Raw genomic sequence first — 25,058 nt, 5'->3', positions numbered from 1 at the left:
CGGCCTAGGAACAGTGGGTTAACTGCCTGTTCAGGGTCAGAACACCAGATTAGTACCTTGCCAGCTCGGGGGTTTGAACTTGCAACCTTCTGGTTGCTGCTCTAGTTACTGTTCTAATGCTCTAACTACTAGGCTACCCTGCCGCCTCAGGTGAGCATTAACATTTGATTTGATTGCAGTCATTTTCACCCCCCAAAAAATGTCGCGACTACACCATTAAAATCTAAATGTTTTATTTATTTGTCAACACAAAAAAAGACAAATGACTCCCTTCAAAAAGGAATGATTATGAACCCTGTCACCTGTTGATAATGGGTGTCACTAGAAAGCCGAACACAGCCACAAAGTAAAAATGGGCTACGTCATAAAAAGGAATGAAAACCAAAATTAGATTTTTGGTCTTCATTTAAGGTTAGGTTTAGAAGAAGGTTAGCGGTGTGTTTAGGTTTAAAAAAATCAGATTTTAAGAAGATAAAACTGTAGAAATATAGACTGGGTTTATTACTTTGTTGCTGTGGTAACTAGTGATGACCCTGATAATGCCTCCAAATATTTTGTGTTGAACAGGGAATTTACGGTTTTGGGACAAAAGACAGCTACTGTTCCCTGATTGGTTACTTTGTCAAAATTCGACGTCAAGTGTCGAATTTGTGGTTTGAGGTGTAGAGGCGGAGTTTATTATAGACAGAAACCTGCCCCTCCTACCTGTGTGACGGTCCTCTCTCTCTCTTCATCTCTCTCTCTCTCGCTGTAATGCAAAGCTCATCTCTCGAAAAGAAGAGGAACATCACAACATGGAAACACTAATGACGACGAATAGAAGCCCCAAATAGCTCGATTATGTTATGCGCTTTCATAATCATTGCCATTACTTAATACATACATTGCGATTTTGACATTCGAGGTGTGTTAATGTTTATTTTTTTATTTTTTTAACACGACACAACTCATTACTTGCCCCACGTTTTCATTATACGATGTGTAAATTCTACAGTTGAATTTTGAATATTTTGTATTCTCCATATTAGTAGCCTACTGATGATTTGATTGGATATATGATCAGAAAGAACTGAGTGTATTTTTATGAATAAGAGGAAAAGAGAGAGGATTGCACATCTGGAAATGTTGGTGAGTGCAGCTATTCTATTAATTCTGTATCCACATCATCGTTGTATAATTGCGTTATATTGTTGATCACAATATAGCCTGATTTAATGTAATGTCATGTAGCCTGGGGATTTCTGTAAGGGTTGACACGACTATTGGATTTTATCATGTGTGTCATTATGCAGACATTAACATGAAACACTCATAAAGGTTTGCACTGTGTGTCATATAAAACTCGGGAAACATATGCGGAACAGAAGAGGAGTCCATGCCCACACAATGGCGCATCTCCGTATTCTTTATTATTTATTGATGAGAACATTTCAATGCTCTTTGTCTCTATTCTAATAAAGTGTTACAAATAAACATCGTGGTAAATCGCATCGATGCTCAACAGATTAGAAAATAAACTCTATACAGAATGCTACAGGTTTTCGTTATTAGATATTTTGAGCAACATTTTTAATGATTCGATGTTGGTAGAAAAGGAACTCCACAGAATTACAGGACCCAGACTGGCTGACATTCTTGCGCCTCTACAGGTATTCGTCATTCGATATTTTCAGCATCTGAATTGAACAACACATTTTGTTGTACAACGCTGTCTGGAAAACATCTCCCTTCCCTCTGGCAAAAGAATCGCAGGTTAGCGTTTTTCATCATGAATCTTGTTCTGGAGGCAGAAAGGTCACTAGCTGGCACAGCCAAAAAGTCATACAATCAATCCGATTTTAAACCTAACCTTAACCACACTGATAACGTTAATGCCTAACCCCAAATGTGACACACCTTCTGGATTGGTGTCTTAGGTCTTTATGTAGTGTTGTGTTGTCTCTCTTTATGTAGTGTAGTGTTGTGTTGTCTCTCTTTATGTAGTGTTGTGTTGTCTCTCTTTATGTAGTGTTGTGTTGTCTCTCTTTATGTAGTGTTGTGTTGTCTCTCTTTATGTAGTGTTGTGTTGTCTCTCTTTATGTAGTGTTGTGGTGTCTCTCTTTATGTAGTGTTGTGTTGTCTCTCTTTATGTAGTGTAGTGTTGTCTCTCTTTATGTAGTGTAGTGTTGTCTCTCTTTATGTAGTGTTGTGTTGTCTCTCTTTATGTAGTGTTGTGTTGTCTCTCTTTATGTAGTGTTGTGTTGTCTCTCTTTATGTAGTGTAGTGTTGTCTCTCTTTATGTAGTGTAGTGTTGTCTCTCTTTATGTAGTGTTGTGTTGTCTCTCTTTATGTAGTGTTGTGTTGTCTCTCTTTATATTGTGTTGTGTTGTCTCTCTTTATGTTGTGTTGTCTCTCTTTATGTAGTGTTGTGTTGTCTCTCTTTATGTAGTGTTGTGTTGTATCTCTTTATGTAGTGTAGTGTTGTCTCTCTTTATGTAGTGTAGTGTTGTCTCTCTTTATGTAGTGTTGTGTTGTCTCTCTTTATGTAGTGTTGAGTTGTCTCTCTTTATGTAGTGTTGTGTTGTCTCTCTTTATGTTGTGTTGTCTCTCTTTATGTAGTGTTGAGTTGTCTCTCTTTATGTAGTGTTGTGTTGTCTCTCTTTATGTAGTGTAGTGTTGTCTCTCTTTATGTAGTGTTGTGTTGTCTCTCTTTATGTAGTGTTGTGTTGTCTCTCTTTATGTAGTGTTGTGTTGTCTCTCTTTATGTAGTGTTGAGTTGTCTCTCTTTATGTAGTGTTGTGTTGTCTCTCTTTATGTAGTGTTGTGTTGTCTCTCTTTATGTAGTGTTGTGTTGTCTCTCTTTATGTAGTGTTGTGTTGTCTCTCTTTATGTAGTGTTGTGTTGTCTCTCTTTATGTAGTGTTGTGTTGTCTCTCTTTATGTAGTGTTGTGTTGTCTCTATGTAGTGTTGTCTCTCTTTATGTAGTGTTGTGTTGTCTCTCTTTATGTAGTGTTGTGTTGTCTCTCTTTATGTAGTGTTGTGTTGTCTCTATGTAGTGTTGTCTCTCTTTATGTAGTGTTGTGTTGTCTCTCTTTATGTAGTGTTGTGTTGTCTCTATGTAGTGTTGTCTCTCTTTATGTAGTGTTGTGTTGTCTCTTTATGTTGTGTTGTAGTGTTGTGTTGTCTCTCTTTATGTAGTGTTGTGTTGTCTCTATGTTGTTGTCTCTCTTTATGTAGTGTTGTGTTGTCTCTCTTTATGTAGTGTTGTCTCTCTTTATGTAGTGTTGTCTCTCTTTATGTAGTGTAGTGTTGTCTCTCTTTATGTTGTGTTGTGTTGTCTCTCTTTATGTTGTGTTGTCTCTCTTTATGTTGTGTTGTGTTGTCTCTCTTTATGTAGTGTTGTGTTGTCTCTCTTTATGTAGTGTTGTGTTGTCTCTATGTAGTGTTGTCTCTCTTTATGTAGTGTTGTGTTGTCTCTATGTAGTGTTGTCTCTCTTTATGTAGTGTTGTGTTGTCTCTCTTTATGTAGTGTTGTGTTGTCTCTATGTAGTGTTGTCTCTCTTTATGTAGTGTTGTGTTGTCTCTCTTTATGTAGTGTTGTCTCTCTTTATGTAGTGTTGTCTCTCTTTATGTAGTGTAGTGTTGTCTCTCTTTATGTAGTGTTGTGTTGTCTCTCTTTATGTTGTGTTGTGTTGTGTTGTCTCTCTTTATGTAGTGTTGTGTTGTCTCTCTTTATGTTGTGTTGTGTTGTCTCTCTTTATGTTGTGTTGTGTTGTCTCTCTTTATGTTGTGTTGTGTTGTCTCTCTTGTCGTGATCTGTGTTTTGTCCTATATTTATTTTATGTATATTTATGTTTAATCCCAGCCCCCGTCCCCTCAGGAGACCTTTTGCCTTTTGGTAGAACATCATTGTAGATAAAAATATGTTCTTGCCTAGTTAAATAAAGGTTAAATAAATACATATGTAGTAACATTTTAAATTGTGTTTTTTACATAGGATAAAAGTAGAGACTCAGAGATAGAAAATTGTATATCATACACTACAGTTGAGGAACAATGGGAAAGTAATTCTGCTTTGAAAGTTGATAAACTTGTAACCCCACTTTTAAGAGAATGGCCCTTGAATGTTTTGGTACACCTACTGGAGAGCTCTTCTTTGTCTACACCCATTCAGCACCATTCACACCCTCTTAAGCCTTAGCCCCGCCCATTAGGCACCATTCACACCCTCTTAAGCCTTAGCCCCGCCCATTCAGCACCATTCACACCCTCTTAAGCCTTAGCCCCGCCCATTCAGCACCATTCACACCCTCTTAAGCCTTAGCCCCGCCCATTCAGCACCATTCACACCCTCTTAAGCCCCACCCATTCTGCACCATTCACACCCTCTTAAGCCCCACCCATTCAGCACCATTCACACCCTCTTAAGCCTTAGCCCCGCCCATTCAGCACCATTCACACCTTCTTAAGCCTTAGCCCCGCCCATTCAGCACCATTCACACCCTCTTAAGCCTTAGCTCCGCCCATTAGGCACCATTCACACCCTCTTAAGCCTTAGCCCCGCCCATTCAGCACCATTCACACCCTCTTAAGCCTTAGCCCCGCCCATTCAGCACCATTCACACCCTCTTAAGCCTTAGCCCCACCAATTCAGGCACCATTCACACCCTCTTAAGCCTTAGCCCCGCCAATTCAGCACCATTCACACCCTCTTAAGCCTTAGCCCCGCCCATTCAGCACCATTCACACCCTCTTAAGCCTTAGCCTCGCCCATTCAGCACCATTCACACCCTCTTAAGCCCCACCCATTCAGCACCATTCACACCCTCTTAAGCCTTAGCCCCGCCCATTCAGCACCATTCACACCCTCTTAAGCCTTAGCCCCGCCCATTCAGCACCATTCACACCCTCTTAAGCCTTAGCCCCGCCCATTCAGCACCATTCACACCCTCTTAAGCCTTAGCTCCGCCCATTCAGCACCATTCACACCCTCTTAAGCCTTAGCCCCGCCCCATCTGTTTAAGGATTCACACCTGAGGCCATGTGTCACGTTCTTCATAACGAGATGAATACATTCTTCGTTATTTAAATGAAGAACACGAAACAAACTAACAAAATAACAAAACGAACGTGAAGCTATATAGAACGAGTGCTGACATGCAACTACACATACACAATAACCCACAAAACCAAAAATGGAAAATGGCAACCTAAATAGGATCCCCAATCAGAGACAACGATAAATAGCTGTCTCTGATGGTGAACCAATTCAGGCCACCATAGACCTACATATATCTAGACATACGAAAACCACATAGAATTACAAAAAACCCTAGACAAGATTAAAACCCACATACCACCCTCGTCACACCCTGACCTAACCAAAATAATAAAGACAACAAAGATAACTAAGGTCAGGGCGTGACAGTACCCCCCCCAAAGTTGCGGACTCCCGGCCGCAAACCTAAAGCTATATGGGAGGGTCTGGGTGGGGATCTGGACGCCGCCCCCCTTCGTTACCCTGAGTCCGCTCTTGTAGCACAGACCAGTGGATCATCGTCGGAGGCACTGGACTGCAGATCCTCACCGTAGGCCCCGGGCTGGGGACCCTCACTGCTTGGATCGTCGCTGGAGACCCCGGACTGGAGACCGTCGCTGGAGACTCCGGATTGGAGACCGTCGCTGGAGACTCCGGACTGGAGACCGTCGCTGGAGACCCCGGACTGGAGACCGTCGCTGGAGACCCCGGACTGGAGACCGTCGCTGGAGACCCCAGACTGGAGACCGTCGCTGGAGACCCCGGACTGGAGACCGTCGCTGGAGGCTCCGGACTGGAGACCGTCGCTGGAGACCCTGGACTGGGTACTGTAGCAGGACGCCCTGGACTGGGTACTGTCGCAGGACGCTCTGGACTGGGTACTGTCGCCAGACGCTCTGGACTGGGTACTGTCGCCAGACGCTCTGGACTGGGAACTGTCGCCAGACGCTCTGGACTGGGTACTGTCGCCAGACGCTCTGGACTGGGTACTGTCGCCAGACGCTCTGGACTGGGTACTGTCGCCAGACGCTCTGGACTGGGTACTGTCGCCAGACGCTCTGAACTGGGTGCTGTCGCCGGACGCTCTGGACTGGCGAGGCGCACTGTAGGCCTGGTGCGTGGTGCCGGCACTGGTGGTACCGGACTGGGGACACGCACCTCAGGGCGAGTGCAGGGAGGAGGAACAGGGCGTACTGGACTGCCGAGGCGCACTATTGGCCTGGTGCGTGGTGCCGGCACTGGTGGTACCGGGCTGGGGACACGCACCTCAGGGCGAGTGTGGGGAGGTGGAACAGGATGTACTGGGCTCTGGGGACGCACAGGAAGCCTGGTGCATGGTGTTGGCACTGCTGGTACTGGGCTGGTGACACGCACCTCAAGGCAAGTGCGCGGAGGAGGCACATGATACACTGGACCGTGGAGACTCATTGGAAATCCAGAACATAGAGCTGGCTCAATACGTCCTGGCTGGATGCCCTGGAGACATCGTGTGCATCTCTGCATAACACGGTGCCTGACTAGTTACACGCTCCTCACGGTAAGCACGAGGAGTTGGCTCAGGTCTCCCACCTGACTCATGCAATCTCCTCGTGTGCCCCCTCCCAGACACATCTAGCTAAGTGGATGAGTCACTATTGTCTAGACATGTTCATGAAATACAATAGATGGCCGTAATCACCCCCCAGACACACCAGTTGAACTTGATGTTTAGACATGTAGCTAGCTAGCTAAACAATGAACCGGCATAATCCCAACTACCACCAATACAAACATTGTCATAACTGTAGTATGAATCTGCAGGCAGCTAAAAGCTAACCAACTAGGTTCAATGTTAGCTAGTTAGCTAATATTAGGCTATGACTAGCATGGTAAAGGAGTTTCTGATTCGAAGAATGTTACTACATGTAACGTTAGCTAGCTAGCCAGCCGGCTAACGTTCGCTAGCAAGCCAGCCGGCTAACGTTAGCTAGCAAGCCAGCCGGCCGGCTAACGTTCGCTAGCAAGCCAGCCGGCTAACGTTCGCTAGCTAGCTAACAGTACGCTTTAACTTGCAAAGAAAATGACTTTTTGATCAAATATAATATCTGAAAATGAAGCTAAACTCAAACATGGATTTTTGAATATATATATTTTTTAAATCATCAAACGACTCTCCTGTGAAGTAGTGATGTGTGACATGCGTCAAGCTTCCTGAAACGGGTCACAAATCAAGTCTGTTTGTTTTCAAGAATTTTTACAATATAGCAAATTTTGAATTCTGGTCCATCTAGTGGAAGTCTCTCAGATCTGCCTCCAGGACAAGACTCATCCCAATAAACATCCAACTGTAGAAAAGTCACACCATTTCACCATGTAGGTGTGACTTGACTCAGACAGCATGATCTGATTCTGATTGCATTCCCTGACTTCCTCTCTGTACGTTGCATTTGACTGGTCCTCAGTGTGTTTCAGTTGGACAGACTGGACAGAGTGCAGCCGACACAGCGACGGTGTGAGTGGAGCAGAGAGAACCGAGGATGGGGGGCGGAGGTCAGCAGACAGAGTCAAGCGAGCCGGCCAAGGGTGACGGGGTTGGGCCCGATGGAGGGCGAGGTGGCAGTGCAGTCTACACCTGGGAAGAGGTTCAGAAGCACTGCCACAGAAGCGACCAGTGGTTGGTCATCGACAGGAAGGTCTATAATATTACCCAGTGGGCGAAGAGACACCCGGGGGGCATCAGGGTCATCAGTCACTTTGCTGGAGAAGATGCCACGGTCAGTAGCCTAACTATGGAAGTTGTTGGTGAAATGTTATCAAGTTATTCCAAGAAGACTGTTGCAAATGTTATAATGTTGTAGGTATGACATATTACAGTAGTTGTTAGTGGATCGTACATTATGACTCTATTACATATTACAGTAGTTGTTAGTGGATCGTACATTATGACTCTATTACATATTACAGTAGTTGTTAGTGGATCGTACATTATGACTATGACATATTACACTAGTTGTTAGTGGATCGTACATTATGACTCTATTACATATTACAGTAGTTGTTAGTGGATCGTACATTATGACTCTATTACATATTACACTAGTTGTTAGTGGATCGTACATTATGACTCTATTACATATTACACTAGTTGTTAGTGGATCGTACATTATGACTCTATTACATATTCCACTAGTTGTTAGTGGATCGTACATTATGATAATGACATATTACACTAGTTGTTAGTGGATCGTACATTGTGATAATGACATATTACACTAGTTGTTAGTGGATCGTACATTATGACTCTATTACATATTACAGTAGTTGTTAGTGGATCGTACATTATGACTCTATTACATATTACAGTAGTTGTTAGTGGATCGACTCTATTATATTACAGTAGTTGTTAGTGGATCTCTATTACATATTACAGTAGTTGTTAGTGGATCGTACATTATGATAATGACATATTACACTAGTTGTTAGTGGATCGTACATTATGACTCTATTACATATTACAGTAGTTGTTAGTGGATCGTACATTATGACTATGACATATTACACTAGTTGTTAGTGGATCGTACATTATGACTCTATTACATATTACAGTAGTTGTTAGTGGATCGTACATTATGACTCTTACATATTACACTAGTTGTTAGTGGATCGTATATTATGACTCTATTACATATTACAGTAGTTGTTAGTGGATCGTACATTATGACTCTATTACATATTACAGTAGTTGTTAGTGGATCGTACATTATGACTCTATTACATATTACACTAGTTGTTAGTGGATCGTACATTATGACTCTATTACATATTACAGTAGTTGTTAGTGGATCGTACATTATGACTCTATTACATATTACAGTAGTTGTTAGTGGATCGTACATTATGATAATGACATATTACACTAGTTGTTAGTGGATCGTACATTATGACTCTATTACATATCACACTACACTTAATATCACGATAATCTCTTAACCATGAATGAATCATCATTATTTTTTACATAAGAGACATACACTGAGTGTACAAAACATTAGGAACACCTTCCTAATATTGAGTTGCACCCCGTTTTGCCCTCAGAACAGCCTCAATTCGTCCTGGCAACGGACTCTAAAAGGTGTCGCATCCCTGGCCCATTTTGACTTCCATTCTTCCCACAGTTGTGTCAAGTTGGCTGGATGTCCTTTTGAGTGGTGGACCATTCTTGATACACATGGGAAACTGTTTGCGTGAAAAACCCAGCAGCGTTGCTGTTCTTGAAGACAAACCGGTGCGCCTGGAACCTAGTACAATACCATACCCCGTTCAAAAGCATTTCAATCTTTTGTCTCGCCCATTCACCCTCTGAAAGGCACACAATCCATGTCTCAATTGTCTCAAGGCTAAAAAAAATAAATCCTTCTTTATCCTGTCGCCTTCATCAGGTGACATCAATAAGAGATCACCTGGATTCACCTGGTCAGTCTATATCATGGAAAGACTTCTTCATGTTTTGTACACTCACTATTTTTACTGAGAGGACATTTGTATGTATTTCTCTTAAACAACATAGATTGATCTATGTCTCTAATTTCTAGGAAGCATTTTCCGCATTCCATCCCGATCCTAATTTTGTCAGGAAGTTTCTGAAGCCGTTGCTGATTGGAGAGCTGACACCGACAGAGCCCAGCCAGGACCAGGGGAAAAACGTGAGGAGGCCCATCTTTTTCTCTCTCCCTCTACAGCATCACACCCATAACATACATCGTTGTAGGCTACATAATGTGAAGCCTACTGCATCTCTCCCTCTGACACAGCACCACACCCACTCTAACCACCACATAGCACCACACCCGACCAAGTCGTAGTGTGTCATCTTCAGTCATCTACTATAATAACTATACCAGCCTGTCTATTTGCCCAGATGCCCCTATAACTAGATCACATTATACCAGCCTGTCTATGTGCCCAGCTGCCCCTATAACTAGATCACAATATACCAGCCTGTCTATATGCCCAGATGCCCAGATGCCCCTATAACTAGATCACATTATACCAGCCTGTCTATATGCCCCTATAACTAGATCACATTATACCAGCCTGTCTATATGCCCAGATGCCCCTACAACTAGATCACATTATACCAGCCTGTCTGTATGCCCAGATGCCCCTATAACTAGATCACATTATACTCCCTCTCCTGTCCTTAACCCTCTCCTGTCCTCTCCACTCCTTCTCCTGTCCTTAACCCTCTCCTGTCCTCTTCCTCCCCTCCACTCCCTCAATTCTCATCTCTCTACCATCATCCACCTTCCTCCACGTTCATCTACTTTGCTCACTGTTGGTCTTTCTGTAATTCCAAGCATCCTATCACCTCGCCTCCTCAAATCAAGGACAGAGTAATTGAGACCCCTTACTTCATACGTCTAAATTGATTGATTGATTAATTGATTGATTAATTGATTATTGATCACCTCTAAACCATACAGGCAGCACTGGTGCAGGACTTCCGGGCCTTGCGCCACCGTGTGGAGAGTGAGGGTCTCCTCCGTGCCCGCCCCCTGTTCTTCAGCCTCTACCTGGGCCACATCCTGCTACTAGAGGCCCTGGCTTTGGGCCTGCTCTGGGTCTGGGGGACCAGCTGGAGCCTCACACTGCTCTGTTCCATCATGCTGGCCACGTCTCAGGTACCATTACAGTATTATTAGGGAGTACAAGAAGATATTTGACAGGCAGATCCAAAGGTTAGGCATAGGGATCGAAGGTTAGGGTTAAGATTAAGGTTAAGGTTATGGTTAGGTTTAGGATTAAGGTTATAATTAGAGGATTAGGTTAGGGTTGGGATTAAGGTTAGGTTTAGGATTAAGGATAACGAGTACACAACAATAACCGCTGCACGAGAGCCAATACAACAGAGCACAGGTACTCACAAGGCCAACGGACATGGGAACAATAATCAACAAGGACAATGGTGAAAAGAGGGCACATTTATACACATACTAATCAGGGGGAATGGGAATCAGGTGTGCGTCATGAGACATGACAGTCCGGGGTTGGTGGTAATGATCCAGTTCAGTGACGCCTAGAAGACCAGTGACGTAGACCTCCGGAGCTGGTGAACGGAAAGAGCAGCAGTACCGGGGGAATCCGTGACATTAAGGTTAGGGGATTAGGTTAGGGGACTAGGTTACGGTTAGGGTTAAGGTTAGGGGATTAGGTTAGGGGATTAGGTTAAGGTTAGGGTTAAGGTTAGGGGATTAGGTTAAGGTTAGGATTAAGGTTAGGGGATTAGGTTAGGTTAGGGTTAAGGTTAGGGGATTAGGTTAGGGGATTAGGTTAAGGTTAAGGTTAGGGGGGGTTAAGGTTAGGAGATTAGGTTAAGGTTAGGGTTAAGGTTAGGGGATTAGGTTAGGTTAGGGTTAAAGTTAGGGGATTAGGTTAGGGTTAAGGTTAGGGGATTAGGTTAGGTTAGGGTTAAGGTTAGGGGATTAAGTTAGGGTTAAGGTTAGGGGATTAGGTTAGTTTAGGGTTAAGTTTAGGGGATTAGGTTAGGGTTAAATTTAGGGGATTAGGTTAAGGTTAGGGTTAAGGTTAGGGTTAAGGTTAGGGGATTAGGTTAAGGTTAGGGTTAAGGTTAGGGGATTAGGTTAGGTTAGGGTTAAGGTTAGGGTTAAGGTTAGGGGATTAGGTTAAGGTTAGGGTTAAGGTTAGGGTTAAGGTTAGGGGATTAGGTTAGGGGATTAGGTTAAGGTTAGGGTTAAGGTTAGGGGATTATGTTAGGGGATTAGGTTAATGTTAGGGTTAAGGTTAGAGTTAAGGTTAGGGGATTAGGTTAAGGTTAGGGTTAAGGTTAGGGGATTAGGTTAAGGTTAGGGTTAAGGTTAGGGGATAAGGTTAGGGGATTAGGTTAAGGTTAGGATTAAGGTTAGGGGATTAGGTTAAGGTTAGGGTTAAGGTTAGGGGATTAGGTTAAGGTTAGGATTAAGGTTAGGGGATTAGGTTAGGTTAGGGTTAAGGTTAGGGGATTAGGTTAGGGGATTAGGTTAAGGTTAAGGTTAGGGGGTTAAGGTTAGGAGATTAGGTTAAGGTTAGGGTTAAGGTTAGGGATTAGGTTAGGTTAGGGTTAAAGTTAGTTAGGTTAGGGTTAAGGTTAGGGGATTAGGTTAGGTTAGGTTAAGGTTAGGGATTAAGTTAGGGTTAAGGTTAGGGATTAGGTTAGTTTAGGGTTAAGTTTAGGGGATTAGGTTAGGTTAAATTTAGGGATTAGGTTAAGGTTAGGGTTAAGGTTAGGGTTAAGGTTAGGGGATTAGGTTAAGGTTAGGGTTAAGGTTAGGGGATTAGGTTAGGTTAGGGTTAAGGTTAGGGTTAAGGTTAGGGGATTAGGTTAAGGTTAGGGTTAAGGTTAGGGTTAAGGTTAGGGGATTAGGTTAGGGGATTAGGTTAAGGTTAGGGTTAAGGTTAGGGGATTATGTTAGGGGATTAGGTTAAGGTTAGGGTTAAGGTTAGAGTTAAGGTTAGGGGATTAGGTTAAGGTTAGGGTTAAGGTTAGGGGATTAGGTTAAGGTTAGGGTTAAGGTTAGGGTATAAGGTTAGGGGATTAGGTTAAGGTTAGGGTTAAGGTTAGGGGATTGGGTTAGGGGATTAGGTTAAGGTTAAGGTTAGGGTTAAGGTTAGGGGATTAGGTTAAGGTTAGGGTTAAGGTTAGGGGATTAGGTTAGGTTAGGGTTAAGGTTGGGGTTAAGGTTAGGGGATTAGGTTAGGTTAGGGTTAAGGTTGGGGTTAAGGTTAGGGGATTAGGTTAAGTTTAAGGTTAGAGGATTAGGTTAGGGTTAAGGTTAGGGGATTATAGGTTAGGGTAAGGTTATGGTTAGAGTTCAGGTTAGGGGATTAGATTAGGGTTACAGTTAGGGGATTAGGTTAGGGTTGAGGTTAGAGGATTAGGTTATGGTTTAGGTTATGTGAATAGGTTAAGGTTAAGGTTAGGGTTAGAGTTAAGGTCAGGGCATTAGGTTAGGGTTAAGGTTATGGGATTAGGTTAAGGTTAAGGTTAGAGCTAAAGTCAGGGGATTAGGTTAGGGTTAAGGTTATGGGATTAGGTTAAGGTTAAGGTTAAGGTTAGAGTTAAGGTCAGGGGATTAGGTTAAGGTTAAGGTTAGAGGATTAGGTTAGGGTTGAGGTTAGAGGATTAGGTTAGGGTTACGGTCAGGGGATTAGGTTAGGGTTGAGGTTAGAGGATTAGGTTAGGGTTAAGGTTAGGTTTAGGGTTAGGGTTAGGGTTAGGGTTACGGTTAAGGTTAGGGGATTAGGTTAGGGGATTAGGTTAGGGTTAGGGTTAGGGTTAGGGTTAGGGTTAGGGTTAGGGTTAGGGTTAGGGTTAGGGTTAAGGTTAGGGGATGAGGTGAGGATTAAGGTTAAGGTCAGACACCATTCAAAATCTGCCTTTCTTTCTCCCTCTCAGGCCCAGGCTAGCTGGCTGCAGCATGACTTCGGCCACCTGTCAGTCTGCAAGAAATCCAGTTGGAATCACGTACTGCAAAAGTTTGTAATTGGACACCTAAAGGTAGGCTGCTGGACAATGGTTGGACATTTGACAATACTGTTTTAGGTGGAACTTCTGCTACTCTTTGGTTGAGTTAACCGGCCGGACACAGTTTAAACCTAGTCCCGAACTGAAAACCATTTTCAATGGATAATCAGCTTTGAAAGTACATTTGAATCCAGGACTATGTTAAGTCTTTGTTCAGGAAACTGTCCCTTTCACTTTCCTACAGAACTAAGGACAGATACAGCCCTTGGTTCACTCCAGGCCTGACTGCCCTTGACCAGCACAAAAACATCCTGTGGCGGACTGCAATAGCATCGAATAGTCCCCGCGATATGCAACTGTTCAGGGAAGTCAGGAACCAATACACACAGTTAGTCAGGAAAGCAAAGGCTAGCTTTTTCAAACAGAAATTTGCAATCTGTAGCTCTAACTCCAAAAAGTTTTGGGACACTGTAAAGCCCATGGAGAACAAGAGCACCACCTCCCAGCTGCCCGGTCACCACCGATAAATCCATGATAATCGATAATTTCAATAAACATTTCTCTACAACTTTCCTCCTGGCTACCCCAACCCCGGCCAACAGCTCCGCACCCCTCGCAGCTACTTGCCTGAGCCTCCCCAGCTTCTCCTTCACCCAAATCCAGATCGCAGATGTTCTGAAAGAGCTGCAAAACCTGGGCCCGTACAAATCAGCTGGGCTAGACAATCTGGACCCTCTCTTTCTAAATGTATCCGCCGCCATTGTTGCAACCCCTATTACCAATCTGTTCAACATCTCTTTCAATCCCTAAAGATTGGAAAGCTGCTGCGATCATCCCCCTCTTGAAAGGGGGAGACACTCTAGACCCAAACTGTTACAGACCTATATCCATCCTGCCCTGCCTTTCTAAAGTCTTCGAAAGCCAAGTTAATAAACAGATCACTGACCATTTCGAATCACACCGTACCTTCTCCACTATGCAATCCGATTTCCGAGCTGGTCACAGGTGCACCTCAGCCACGCTCAAGGTCCTAAACGATATCATAACCGCCATCGATAAAAGATAGTGCTGTGCAGCCATCTTCATTGACCTTGCCAAGGCTTTCGAATCTGTCAATCACCGTATTCTTATTGGCAGACTCAATAGCCTTGGTTTCTCAAATGACTGCCTTGCCTGTTTCACCAAATACATCGCAGATAGAGTTCAGTGTGTAAAATCGGAGGGCCTGTTGTCCGGACCTCTGGCAGTCTCTATGGGGGTACACCAGGGTTCAATTCTCGGGCCGACTCTTTTCTCTATATATCAACAATGTCACTCTTGCTGCGGGTGATTCCCTGATCCACCTCTACGCAGATGACACCATTCTGTATACATCTGGCCCTTCTTTGGACACTGTGCTATCAAACCTCCAGACGAGCTTCAATGCCATACAGCACTCCTTCCGTGGCTTCCAACTGCTCTGAAACGCTAGCAAAACCAAATGCATGCTTTTCAACCGTTCGCTGCCCGCACCCGCCTGCCCGACTAGCATCACTACTCTGGACGGTTCTGACCTAGAATTCGTGGACAACTACAAATACCTAGGTGTCTGGCTAGACTGTAAACTCTCCTTCCAGACTCATATCAAACATCTCCAATCCAAAATCAAATCTAGAATCGGCTTTCTATTTCGCAACAAAGCCTCCTTCACTCACGCCGCCAAACTTACCCTAGTAAAACTAACTATCCTACTGATCCTCGACTTCGCCGATGTCATCTACAAAATAGCTTCCAATACTCTACTCAGCAAATTGGATGCAGTCTATCACAGTGCCATCCGTTTTGTTACCAAAGCGCCTTATACCACCCACCACTGCGACCTGTATGCTCTAGTCGGCTGGCCCTCGCTACATAATTGTCGCCAGACCCACTGGCTCCAGGTCATCTACAAGTCCATGCTAGGTAAAGCTCCGCCTTATCTCAGCTCACTGGTCACGATAACAACACCCACCCTTAGCACGCTCTCCAGCAGGTGTATCTCACTGGTCATCCCCAAAGCCAACACCTCATTTGGCCGCCTTTCCTTCCAGTTCTCTGCTGCCAGTGACTGGAACTAATTGCAAAAATCGCTGAAGCTGGACACTTACATTTCCCTCACTAACTTTAAACATCAGCTATCTGAGCAGCTTACCGATCACTGCAGCTGTACATTGTCCATCTGTAAATAGCCCACCCAATCTACCTCATCCCCATATTGTTTGTATTTACTTTGCTGCTCTTTTACACACCAATATCTCTACTTGCTCATCATCATCTGCTCATCATCATCTGCTCATCATCATCTGCTCATCTATCACTACAGTGTTAATCTGCTAAATTGTAATTACTTTGCTACTTTGGCCTATTTATTGCCATACCTCCTCATGCCATTTGCACACACTGTATATAGACTTTAAAAAAAAATTATATTGTGTTATTGACTGTACGTTTGTTTATCCCATGTGTAACTCTGTGTTGTTGTTTCTGTCGCACTGCTTTTCTTTATCTTGGCCAGGTCGCAGTTGTAAGTGAGAACTTGTGGATAACTAGCCTACCTGGTTAAATAAAGGTGAAATTAAAAATAAATAAAACATAAAAAAAAAAAAAAGAGCAGTCTTATGTTTCAAAGTTCACTGCTATACATTAGCCTTATTTTGTGTCGTGTCCAACAGGTGTAAGTTACAGTAAGTGTAATTGTGTGTACCATTAATAAGTAACAGTAGCTGTGTGTTTCCAGGGTGCCTCTGCTAACTGGTGGAACCATCGTCACTTCCAGCACCACGCTAAGCCCAACGTGTTTAGTAAAGATCCTGATGTCAACTCACTGCATGTCTTCGTCCTGGGAGACAAACAGCCTGTAGAGGTAGTTATCACTATCAATATATTTATATATATATATATATATCATTATCATTATCAATATATTTGTGATTCCTGCCCCAACTGGACTCACAACCTTAGTGCTTTATGACCCATCTGACTTCCTGTCATATTTGAATAATAATCTAAATATTCATGTATAATTATTAATGTAGTATTTAAATATCCATGTAATAGTTAATTAAATTAATGTAATATTCATGAAATAACCAGTGGTGGAAAAAGTACCCAATTGTGAATAAAAGAATAGAAAGTTACTTAAGATAAAGTGAACCCAGTAAAATACTACATCAGTAAAAGTCTACAAGTATTTGGTTTAAAATATACTTAAGTATGAAAAGTCAAATTAAAAAATAATTTCAAATTCCCTACATAAAGTAAACCAGATGGCACCATTTTCTTGTTTTGAAAATGTATGGATAGCCAGGGGCACACACAGACATCATTTACAGTGAGTCAGCTAGATCAGAGGCAGTAGGGATGACCATGTGTTCTCATGACAAGTGTGTGTGAATTGGACCATTTTCCTCTCCTGCTACGCATTCAAAATGTAACTAGTATTTTTTTAGGTGTCATGGGAAAATGTACGGAGTAGGAAGTATATTAATTTCATCAGGAATGTAGTGAAGTAAAAGTAAAAGTTGTCAAAAATATAAATAGTAAAGTAAAGTACAGATACCCCGGAAAAAACTACACTGAAAGTTAGATCCATCTGTCTCCTTGTCTCTGTCTATTGCAGTATGGTATAAAGAAGTTGAAGTACATGCCCTACCATCACCAACACCAGTACTTCTTCCTCAGTAAGTTGCTGAACACGTTTAGTGGATTTCTGTATAGAATCACATCAACTTCCATTGAACAGGTAAAAGACAGACCACTGTATGTAATGTATGTAATACCAATATTATCCTTCTGTGTTTCAGTTGGACCTCCACTACTTATTCCAGTGTATTTCCACATCCAGATATTGCGGACCATGTTTTTACGACAGGACTGGGTGGTGAGATTTCATACCAACTAAATGTAGACTTAATCCTCTTCATTCTTATCTGGAACATACGGGCTTCCACGAGAGAATAATGATATGATGTTTAGGACCTTGAGCGTGGCTGAGGTGCACCACCAACACTGACTGTACCATCAGAACTTCCTAATCAACAGTGATAATTGTTGCTTTGCTAGGAACACCAGATGTGATCATATCTGTCCGTAATACCAATCTTTGTCTCCTGTGAAGGATCTGGCGTGGTCATGTCTGTGTAGGAACCCCAGATGTATAATGTCTGGGCTAATACCAATCTTTGTCTCCTGTGAAGGATCTGGCGTGGTCATGTCTGTCCCTAATACCAATCTTTGTCTCCTGTGAAGGATCTGACGTGGTCGATGAGTTTCTACCTTCGCTTCTTCTGCTGTTACTATCCATTCTTTGGTTTCTTTGGCTCAGTAGCATTGATCAGCTTCGTCAGGTAAAGTATGAACTGAGAGGGAGCTCAAAGATGAACTCATTCATTCATTCACTGTTTCGGGAACTAACTCACTCATTCGCTGATTCATTCAATTGTATTCAAATGATCTACAGCGGGGCTCTCCAACCCTGTTCCTAGAGAGCAACCCTCATGTACAGTGGCTTGCGAAAGTATTCACCCCCTTGGTATTTTTCATATTTTGTTGCCTTACAACCTGGAATTAAAATATAATTTTTGGGGATTTGTATTATTTGATTTACACAACACCACTTTGAAGATGCAAAATATTTTATATTGTGAAACAAACAAGAAATAAGACAAAAAAAACAGAAAACTTGAGTGTGCATAACTATTCACAAATTCACCTATTCACCTATTCACCAATTCATCTATTCACCAAAGCCAATGCTTTGTAGAGCCGCCTTTTGAAGCAATTACAGCTGCAAGTCTCTCGGGGTATGTCTCTACAAACTTGGCACATCTGCTCACTGGGATTTTTGCTCATTCTTCAAGGCTAAACTGCTCCAGCTCCTTCAAGTTGGTTGGGTTCCGCTGGTATACCGTAATCTTTAAGACATACCACAGATTCTCAATTGGATTGAGGTCTGGGCTTTGACTAGGCCATTCCAAGACATGTAAATGTTTCCCCTTAAACCACTCAAGTGTTGCTTTAGCAGTATGCTTAGGGTCATTGTCCTGCTGGAAGGTGAACCTCCGTCCCCGTCTAAAATCTCTGGAAGACTGAAACAGATTTCCCTCAAGACTTTCCCTGTATTTAGTGCCATCCATCAGTCCTTCAATTCTGACCAGTTTCACAGTCCCTGCCGATGAAAAACATCCCCACAGCATGATGCTGCCACCACCATGCTTCACTGTGGGGATGGTGTTCTCAGGGTGATAAGAGGTGTTGGGTTTGTGCCAGACATAGCATTTTCCTTGATGGCCAAAAGGCAAAATTTCAGTCTCATCTGACCAGAGTACTTGCTTATGTTTGGGGAGTCTCCCACATGCCTTTTGGCAAACACCAAATGTGTTTGCTTATTGTTTTATTTAAGCAATGGGTTTTTTCTGGCCACTCTTCTGTAAAGCCCAGCTCTGTGGAGTATACGGCTTAAAGTGGTCCTATGGACAGATACTCCAATCTCCTCTGTGGAGCTTTGCAACTCCTTCAGGGTTATCTTTGGTCTCTTTGTTGCCTCTCTGATTAATGTCCTACTTGCCTGGTCCATGAGTTTTGGTGGACGGCCCTCTCTTGGCAGGTTTGTTGTGGTGCCACATTCTTTCCATGTTTTAATAATGTATTTAATGGTGCTCCGTGGGGTGTTTAAAGTTTCTGATATGTTTTTATAACCCAACCCTGATCTGTACTTCTCCACAACTTTGTCCCTGACCTGTTTGGAGAGCTCCTTGGTCTTCATGGTGCCCCTTGCTTGGTGGTGTTGCAGACTCTGGGGCCTTTCAGAACAGGTGTATATATACTGAGATCATGTGACACTTAGATTGTACACAGGTGGACTTTATTTAACTAATTATGTGACTTCTGAAGGTAATTGGCTGCACCAGATCTTATTGAGGAGCTTCATAGCCCCTGAGGGGGGAATACATACTATATACATACAGTACCACTTTACTGTTTTGTATGTTTTTGAATTCTTTGAAACAAGTAATTTTTAAAATGTCACTTCACCAATTTGGACCATTTCGTATATGTCCATTACATGAAATGCAAATAAAAATCTATTTAAATTACAGGTTGTAATGCAACAAAATAGGAAAAACGCCAAGGGGGATGAATACTTTTGTTCATGGAGAGTTCCTTGAGATGTTGAGTTCCTTGAGATGTTCCTGGAGAGCTACCCTCCTGTATGTTTAACTCCAACCCTGTTCCTTGAGAGATACCCTCCTGTAGGTTTAACTCCAACCCTGTTCTTTGAGAGATACCCTCCTGTTGGTTTTCACACCAACCCTGTTCCTGAAGAGATACTGTCCTGTTTTCACTCCAACCCTAAACTAGCACACCTGATTCTAATAATTAAGGGTTGGAGTTAAACCTACAGGAGGGTAGCTCTCCAGGAACAGGGTTGGAGTTAAACCTACAGGAGGGTAGCTCTCCAGGAACAGGGTTGGAGTATAAACCCTACAGGAGGGTAGCTCTCCAGGAACAGGGTTGGAGTTAAAACCTACAGGAGGGTATCTCTCCAGGAACAGGGTTGGAGTTAAACCTACAGGAGGGTAGCTCTCCAGGAACAGGGTTGGAGTTAAAACCTACAGGAGGGTAGCTCTCCAGGAACAGGGTTGGAGTTAAACCTACAGGAGGGTCTCTCTCAAGGAACAGGGTTCTTAAGTATTATAAAACAACACAATGATGTGCTTGATGTAATAATGTAATATAATATTGTGGCTGAATAGTTATATTGTGAATATTGTACTGTATATAGGTGTTTGGAAAGCCACTGGTTTGTATGGGTGACCCAGATGAATCACCTTCCTATGGAGATGGATCACGAGCGACAACAGGACTGGCTCACCATGCAGGTAACATGTCATCATTACTAGACACCAGGACTGGCTCACCATGCAGGTAACATGTCATCATTACTAGACAACTGATCTAGGATCAGGTCCCCCCTGTCCATACATTCATATTCATTATTATTAAAGGCTAAACTGATCTGGGAACAGCAGTCCTGAGTATAGGTCCAGGAGTGTTTTCTGGGGCTGTGCCTTCTGTAGTTCTCCAGCAGAGGGAGCTGTAACGTGTCTCTTTCTCTGGTCTTAGTTGAGTGCTACTTGCAACATTGAACAGTCAACCTTCAACGACTGGTTCAGTGGACACCTCAACTTTCAGATTGAACACCAGTAAGTGAAACAAATATCCCACCTTACTGTTGTCTGTCAAACAGTATATACTGTGTTTATATGGTCATTTATCAGGGCATTGACATACTCAAGTTATAGTTTTAGTTTAAGTTGTAGTTTAAGCTTATACACTGCTCAAAAAATAAAGGGAACACTTAAACACACAATGTAACTCCAAGTCAATCACACTTTTGTGAAATCAAACTGTCCACTTAGGAAGCAACACTGATTGACAATAAATTTCACATGCTGTTGTGCAAATGGAATAGACAACAGGTGGAAATTTTAGGCAATTAGCAAGACACCCTCAATAAAGGAGTGGTTCTGCAGGTGGTGACCACAGACCACTTCTCAGTTCCTATGCTTCCTGGCTGATGTTTTGGTCACTTTTGAATGCTGGCGGTGCTTTCACTCTAGTGGTAGCATGAGACGGAGTCTTACAACCCACACAAGTGGCTCAGGTAGTGCAGTTCCTCCAGGATGGCACATCAATGTGAGCTGTGGCAAGAAGGTTTGCTGTGTCTGTCAGCGTAGTGTCCAGAGCATGGAGGCGCTACCAGGAGACAGGCCAGTACATCAGGAGACATGGAGGAGGCCGTAGGAGGGCAACAACCCAGCAGCAGGACCGCTACCTCTGCCTTTGTGCGGAGGAGCAGGAGGAGCACTGCCAGAGCCCTGCAAAATGACCTCCAGCAGGCCACAAATGTGCATGTGTCTGCTCAAATGGTTAGAAGCAGACTCCATGAGGGTGGTATGAGGGCCCGGCGTCCACAGGTGGGGGTTGTGCTTACAGCCCAACACCGTGCAGGATGTTTGGCATTTGCCAGAGAACACCAAGATTGGCAAATTCGCCAATGGCGCCCTGTGCTCTTCACAGATGAAAGCAGGTTCACACTGAGCACATGTGACAGACGTGACAGAGTCTGGAGACGCCGTGGAGAAAGTTCTGCTGCCGGCAACCTCCTCCAGCATGACCGGTTTGGCGGTGGGTCAGTCATGGTGTGGGGTGTCATTTCTTTGGGGGGCCGCACAGCCCTCCATGTGCTCGCCAGAGGTAGCCTGACTGTCATTAGGTACCCGAGATGAGATCCTCAGACCCCTTGTGAGACCATATGCTGGTGCGGTTGGCCCTGGGTTCCTCCTAATGCAAGACAATGCTAGACCTCATGTGGCTGGAGTGTGTCAGCAGTTCCTGCAAGAGGATGGCATTGATGCTATGGACTGGCCCGTTCCCCAGACCTGAATCCAATTGAGCACATCTGGGACATCATTTCACGCTCCATCCACCAAAGCCACGTTGCACCACAGACTGTCCAGGAGTTGGCGGATGCTTTAGTCCAGGACCATCCGCCACCTCATGAGGAGCATGCCCAGGTGTTGTATGGAGGTCATACAGGCACGTGGAGGCCACACACACTACTGAGCCTCATTTTGACTTGTTTTAAGGACATTACATCAAAGTTGGATCAGCCTGTAGTGTGGTTTTCCACTTTAATTTTGAGTGTGACTCCAAATCCAGACCTCCATGGGTTGATACATTTGGTTTCAATTGATCATTTATGTGTGATTTTGTTGTCAGCACATTCAACTATGTAAAAAAAAAGTTGGTAGAGCATGGCGCTTGTAACTATGTGGGAAAATAAAATGAATGACTGTAAGTATAAAAGAAATGGCATATATTATATTATTATTATATATATATAAAGAATATTTCATTCAGATCTAGGATGTGTTATTTTAGTGTTCCCTTTATTTTTTTGAGCAGTGTAGTTTTAGCATTCAGCTTCATTTGTTCTTAAATATAACTTGTTGTTTGTACTAAATACTCTACCTCGTAATAGTGTTTAGATACAATATCGATACAACCCTACTCAGAAACGGAGGTTTCTCTGAAAAACTCTGATTGTGTCTGCTCTCTCTCCCTCCCCCTCTCCTTCCTCCTCTCCCACTCTGTCTCTCTCCCCCTCTGTCTCCCAGTCTGTTTCCTACCATGCCCCGTCATAACTACCACCTGGTGGCTCCTCTGGTCCGTGCTTTGTGTGAGAAACATGGAGTTCCCTACCAGGTCAAGACTTTGCAGAAAGGCATCACTGATGTTGTCAGGTAAAGTGTTTTAATGAATACTTGTATCGTGCTATTCCTCTGGGAATAGATTGTACATCATAAGGAGATACCTGCTGCTCTCAGTCTCCTATGTGATTTACCTGGTTCGTTATCCACCTCTGTTCTTCTCCAGGTCACTGAAGAAGTCAGGGGATCTGTGGCTGGATGCGTATCTCCATAAATAAATCCCTTCCTGACTCTGGACGGGATTTAATCCATCGCAGATTAACGACCTGCGAACAGAGAGGACATTTCCTGGATGTTTTTGATGATAATGATCGCTGCAAACATTATTGTGATATAATTGTTTTAATCCTTGTCAGCAGTGAATGGGGATCCATAGCATAAATAAGTCACAGGGGCGGCATGGTAGCCTAGTGGTTAGAGTGTAGAGGTGGCAGGTAGCCTAGTGGTTAGAGTGTAGAGGTGGCAGGTAGCCTAGTGGTTAGAGTGTAGAGGTGGCAGGTAGCCTAGTGGTTAGAGTGTAGAGGTGGCAGGTGGATGTTTTTGATGATAATGATCGCTCCAAACATCGTGGATGTTAGCTCAAGCGTAAATCACCTTTTTAAAAAGTCAATCACAGGTCTGCATGTCAAACTTGATGTCTGGTGTGAAACCTACCCCCCACCCACCCCTGCCATCTTAATACTGCCTACCAAACAGAGTACTCTAATGTACAGGTACTATATAGTATACTACATAGTAGAGTAATAGTGTAATAAAATATTGTGTTATTTGATGATGTTGTTGTGATGTTGCTGTTTTAACCTGGTTTGCACCCCAGGAAGAGTAGCTGTTAATTGGGATCTTAATTAATACAAAATATTCTTATATTCTTATATCTGAGTGGCCTGTCTGTGTGGTGGTGATATCACTGTGTGGTTTACATTGCTGTGAGGTATTTTCTATCATAGTATAGTGTTGACCGAGATTTCAAACATGTCTTATACACTGTAAAGATTTGCATTGTCCTTTTTTATTTATTTTTTAAATACCTTTTTTATTTTTTATTATTTGAGTACAAGACTATCATGTCAGTCAACGACACGACGCTTACTGTGCTGTGAATGTGAGTTGCCTTCACCGAGTTCAGGGTCGTGTTCAGTTGAGAGAAAATGTTTTGAAACAGGGAGGTATAACCTGAAATTGTCCAATAGGAATATAGAATTTTCTGTTGTCCGTTGCAAAACGTCTTGCTACAATCTGCCCTATTGAAAGAAAACGATCCTAGACTATGTGGCTGAGCTATTGCTCTGTAAAGTGTGGTTGTTAGATTACATCTGTACACTAAGGGGAGCTCTATGGAGATTGGTTGCTGCGGATACAACATTTTGGCAGTAATACACCCCACCCCCCACCCCCCCACCCATCGTGCCCACTCTGTCTGGACCCGTTTATGGAAGCAGAAGCTAATGGAGAAGCTGATAGAGAAGCTAACGGAGAAGCTAACAGAGAAGCTAATGGAGAAGCTAATAGATGGAGAAGCTAATGGAGAAGTGAATAGGGAAGCTAATAGATGGAGAAGCTAATAGAGAAGCTAATAGATGGAGAAGCTAATGGAGAAGCTGATAGAGAAGCTAACAGAGAAGCTAATGGAGAAGCTAATAGATGGAGAAGCTAATGGAGAAGCTAATAGGGAAGCTAATAGATGGAGAAGCTAATGGAGAAGCTAATAGAGAAGCTAATAGATGGAGAAGCTAATGGGGAAGCTAATATAGATGCTAATAGATGGAGAAGCTAATGGAGAAGCTAATGGAGAAGCTAATAGATGGAGAAGCTAATGGAGAAGCTAATAGATGGAGAAGCTAATAGATGGAGAAGCTAATGGAGAAGCTAATGGAGAAGCTAATGGAGAAGCTAATGGAGATGCTAATAGAGATGCTAATAGATGGAGAAGCTAATGGAGAAGCTAATAGGGAAGCTAATAGATGGAGAAGCTAATAGATGGAGAAGCTAATGGAGAAGCTAATGGAGAAGCTAATGGAGAAGCTAATGGAGATGCTAATAGAGATGCTAATAGATGGAGAAGCTAATGGATTTCTCTTCTGTAAGATCAGATCAGAATAAAACTGTTTTGTCTGTTTCCGTAGACAAAAAGAAACAGGTTAATAGTGAATGATAATCTACTTTCGTATTGTTCTTTGGCTACGTCTTATATTTATTAAAACGACAAAACATTGTAGTGATCGTACAGTTACTGTGGTGGCAGAGGTGA

At 43.0% G+C, this 25,058-nt stretch overlaps 1 protein-coding gene across 3 annotated transcripts; it reads left to right on the top strand.

The window, feature by feature from the left end:
* The first annotated feature begins 753 nt into the window (after window positions 1–753).
* LOC124037455 (acyl-CoA Delta-6 desaturase-like) lies at window positions 754–25,025 on the top strand. Of its 3 annotated transcripts, none has more exons than XM_046352173.1 (14): window positions 754–1,128; window positions 1,650–1,752; window positions 7,469–7,770; window positions 9,589–9,699; window positions 10,480–10,677; window positions 13,449–13,550; window positions 16,273–16,398; window positions 17,155–17,215; window positions 17,339–17,415; window positions 17,784–17,881; window positions 20,320–20,416; window positions 20,661–20,740; window positions 22,718–22,843; window positions 22,977–25,025. In XM_046352173.1, the coding sequence occupies exons 3-14, from the start codon at window positions 7,534–7,536 to the stop codon at window positions 23,026–23,028; spliced, it is 1,365 nt and encodes a 454-aa protein (XP_046208129.1). In that variant the 5' UTR covers window positions 754–1,128; window positions 1,650–1,752; window positions 7,469–7,533; the 3' UTR covers window positions 23,029–25,025. The 3 variants fall into 3 exon arrangements, with proteins under 3 accessions (XP_046208129.1, XP_046208128.1, XP_046208130.1); XM_046352172.1 differs by having other exon boundaries at window positions 755–1,128; window positions 7,459–7,770; XM_046352174.1 differs by lacking the exons at window positions 754–1,128; window positions 1,650–1,752 and having other exon boundaries at window positions 7,355–7,770.
* The last annotated feature ends 33 nt before the right edge of the window (window positions 25,026–25,058 follow it).

Source organism: Oncorhynchus gorbuscha, linkage group LG06, assembly GCF_021184085.1.
Source record: "Oncorhynchus gorbuscha isolate QuinsamMale2020 ecotype Even-year linkage group LG06, OgorEven_v1.0, whole genome shotgun sequence".
Lineage (NCBI taxonomy): Eukaryota > Metazoa > Chordata > Actinopteri > Salmoniformes > Salmonidae > Oncorhynchus > Oncorhynchus gorbuscha.
Note: the sequence above shows the minus strand (reverse complement) of the source record. Positions and strands in the feature narration are given on the sequence as shown.

Excerpts from the sequence above, each read along its gene's own strand:
- LOC124037455 (XM_046352173.1), top strand. The coding sequence starts at position 7,534 with ATGGGGGGCGGAGGTCAGCAGACAGAGTCAAGCGAGCCGGCCAAGGGT. Across the intron at positions 17,416-17,783 it reads TTTTACGACAGGACTGGGTG|GATCTGACGTGGTCGATGAG; the intron begins GTGAGATTTCAT and ends TCTCCTGTGAAG. Across the intron at positions 20,741-22,717 it reads AACTTTCAGATTGAACACCA|TCTGTTTCCTACCATGCCCC; the intron begins GTAAGTGAAACA and ends TCTGTCTCCCAG.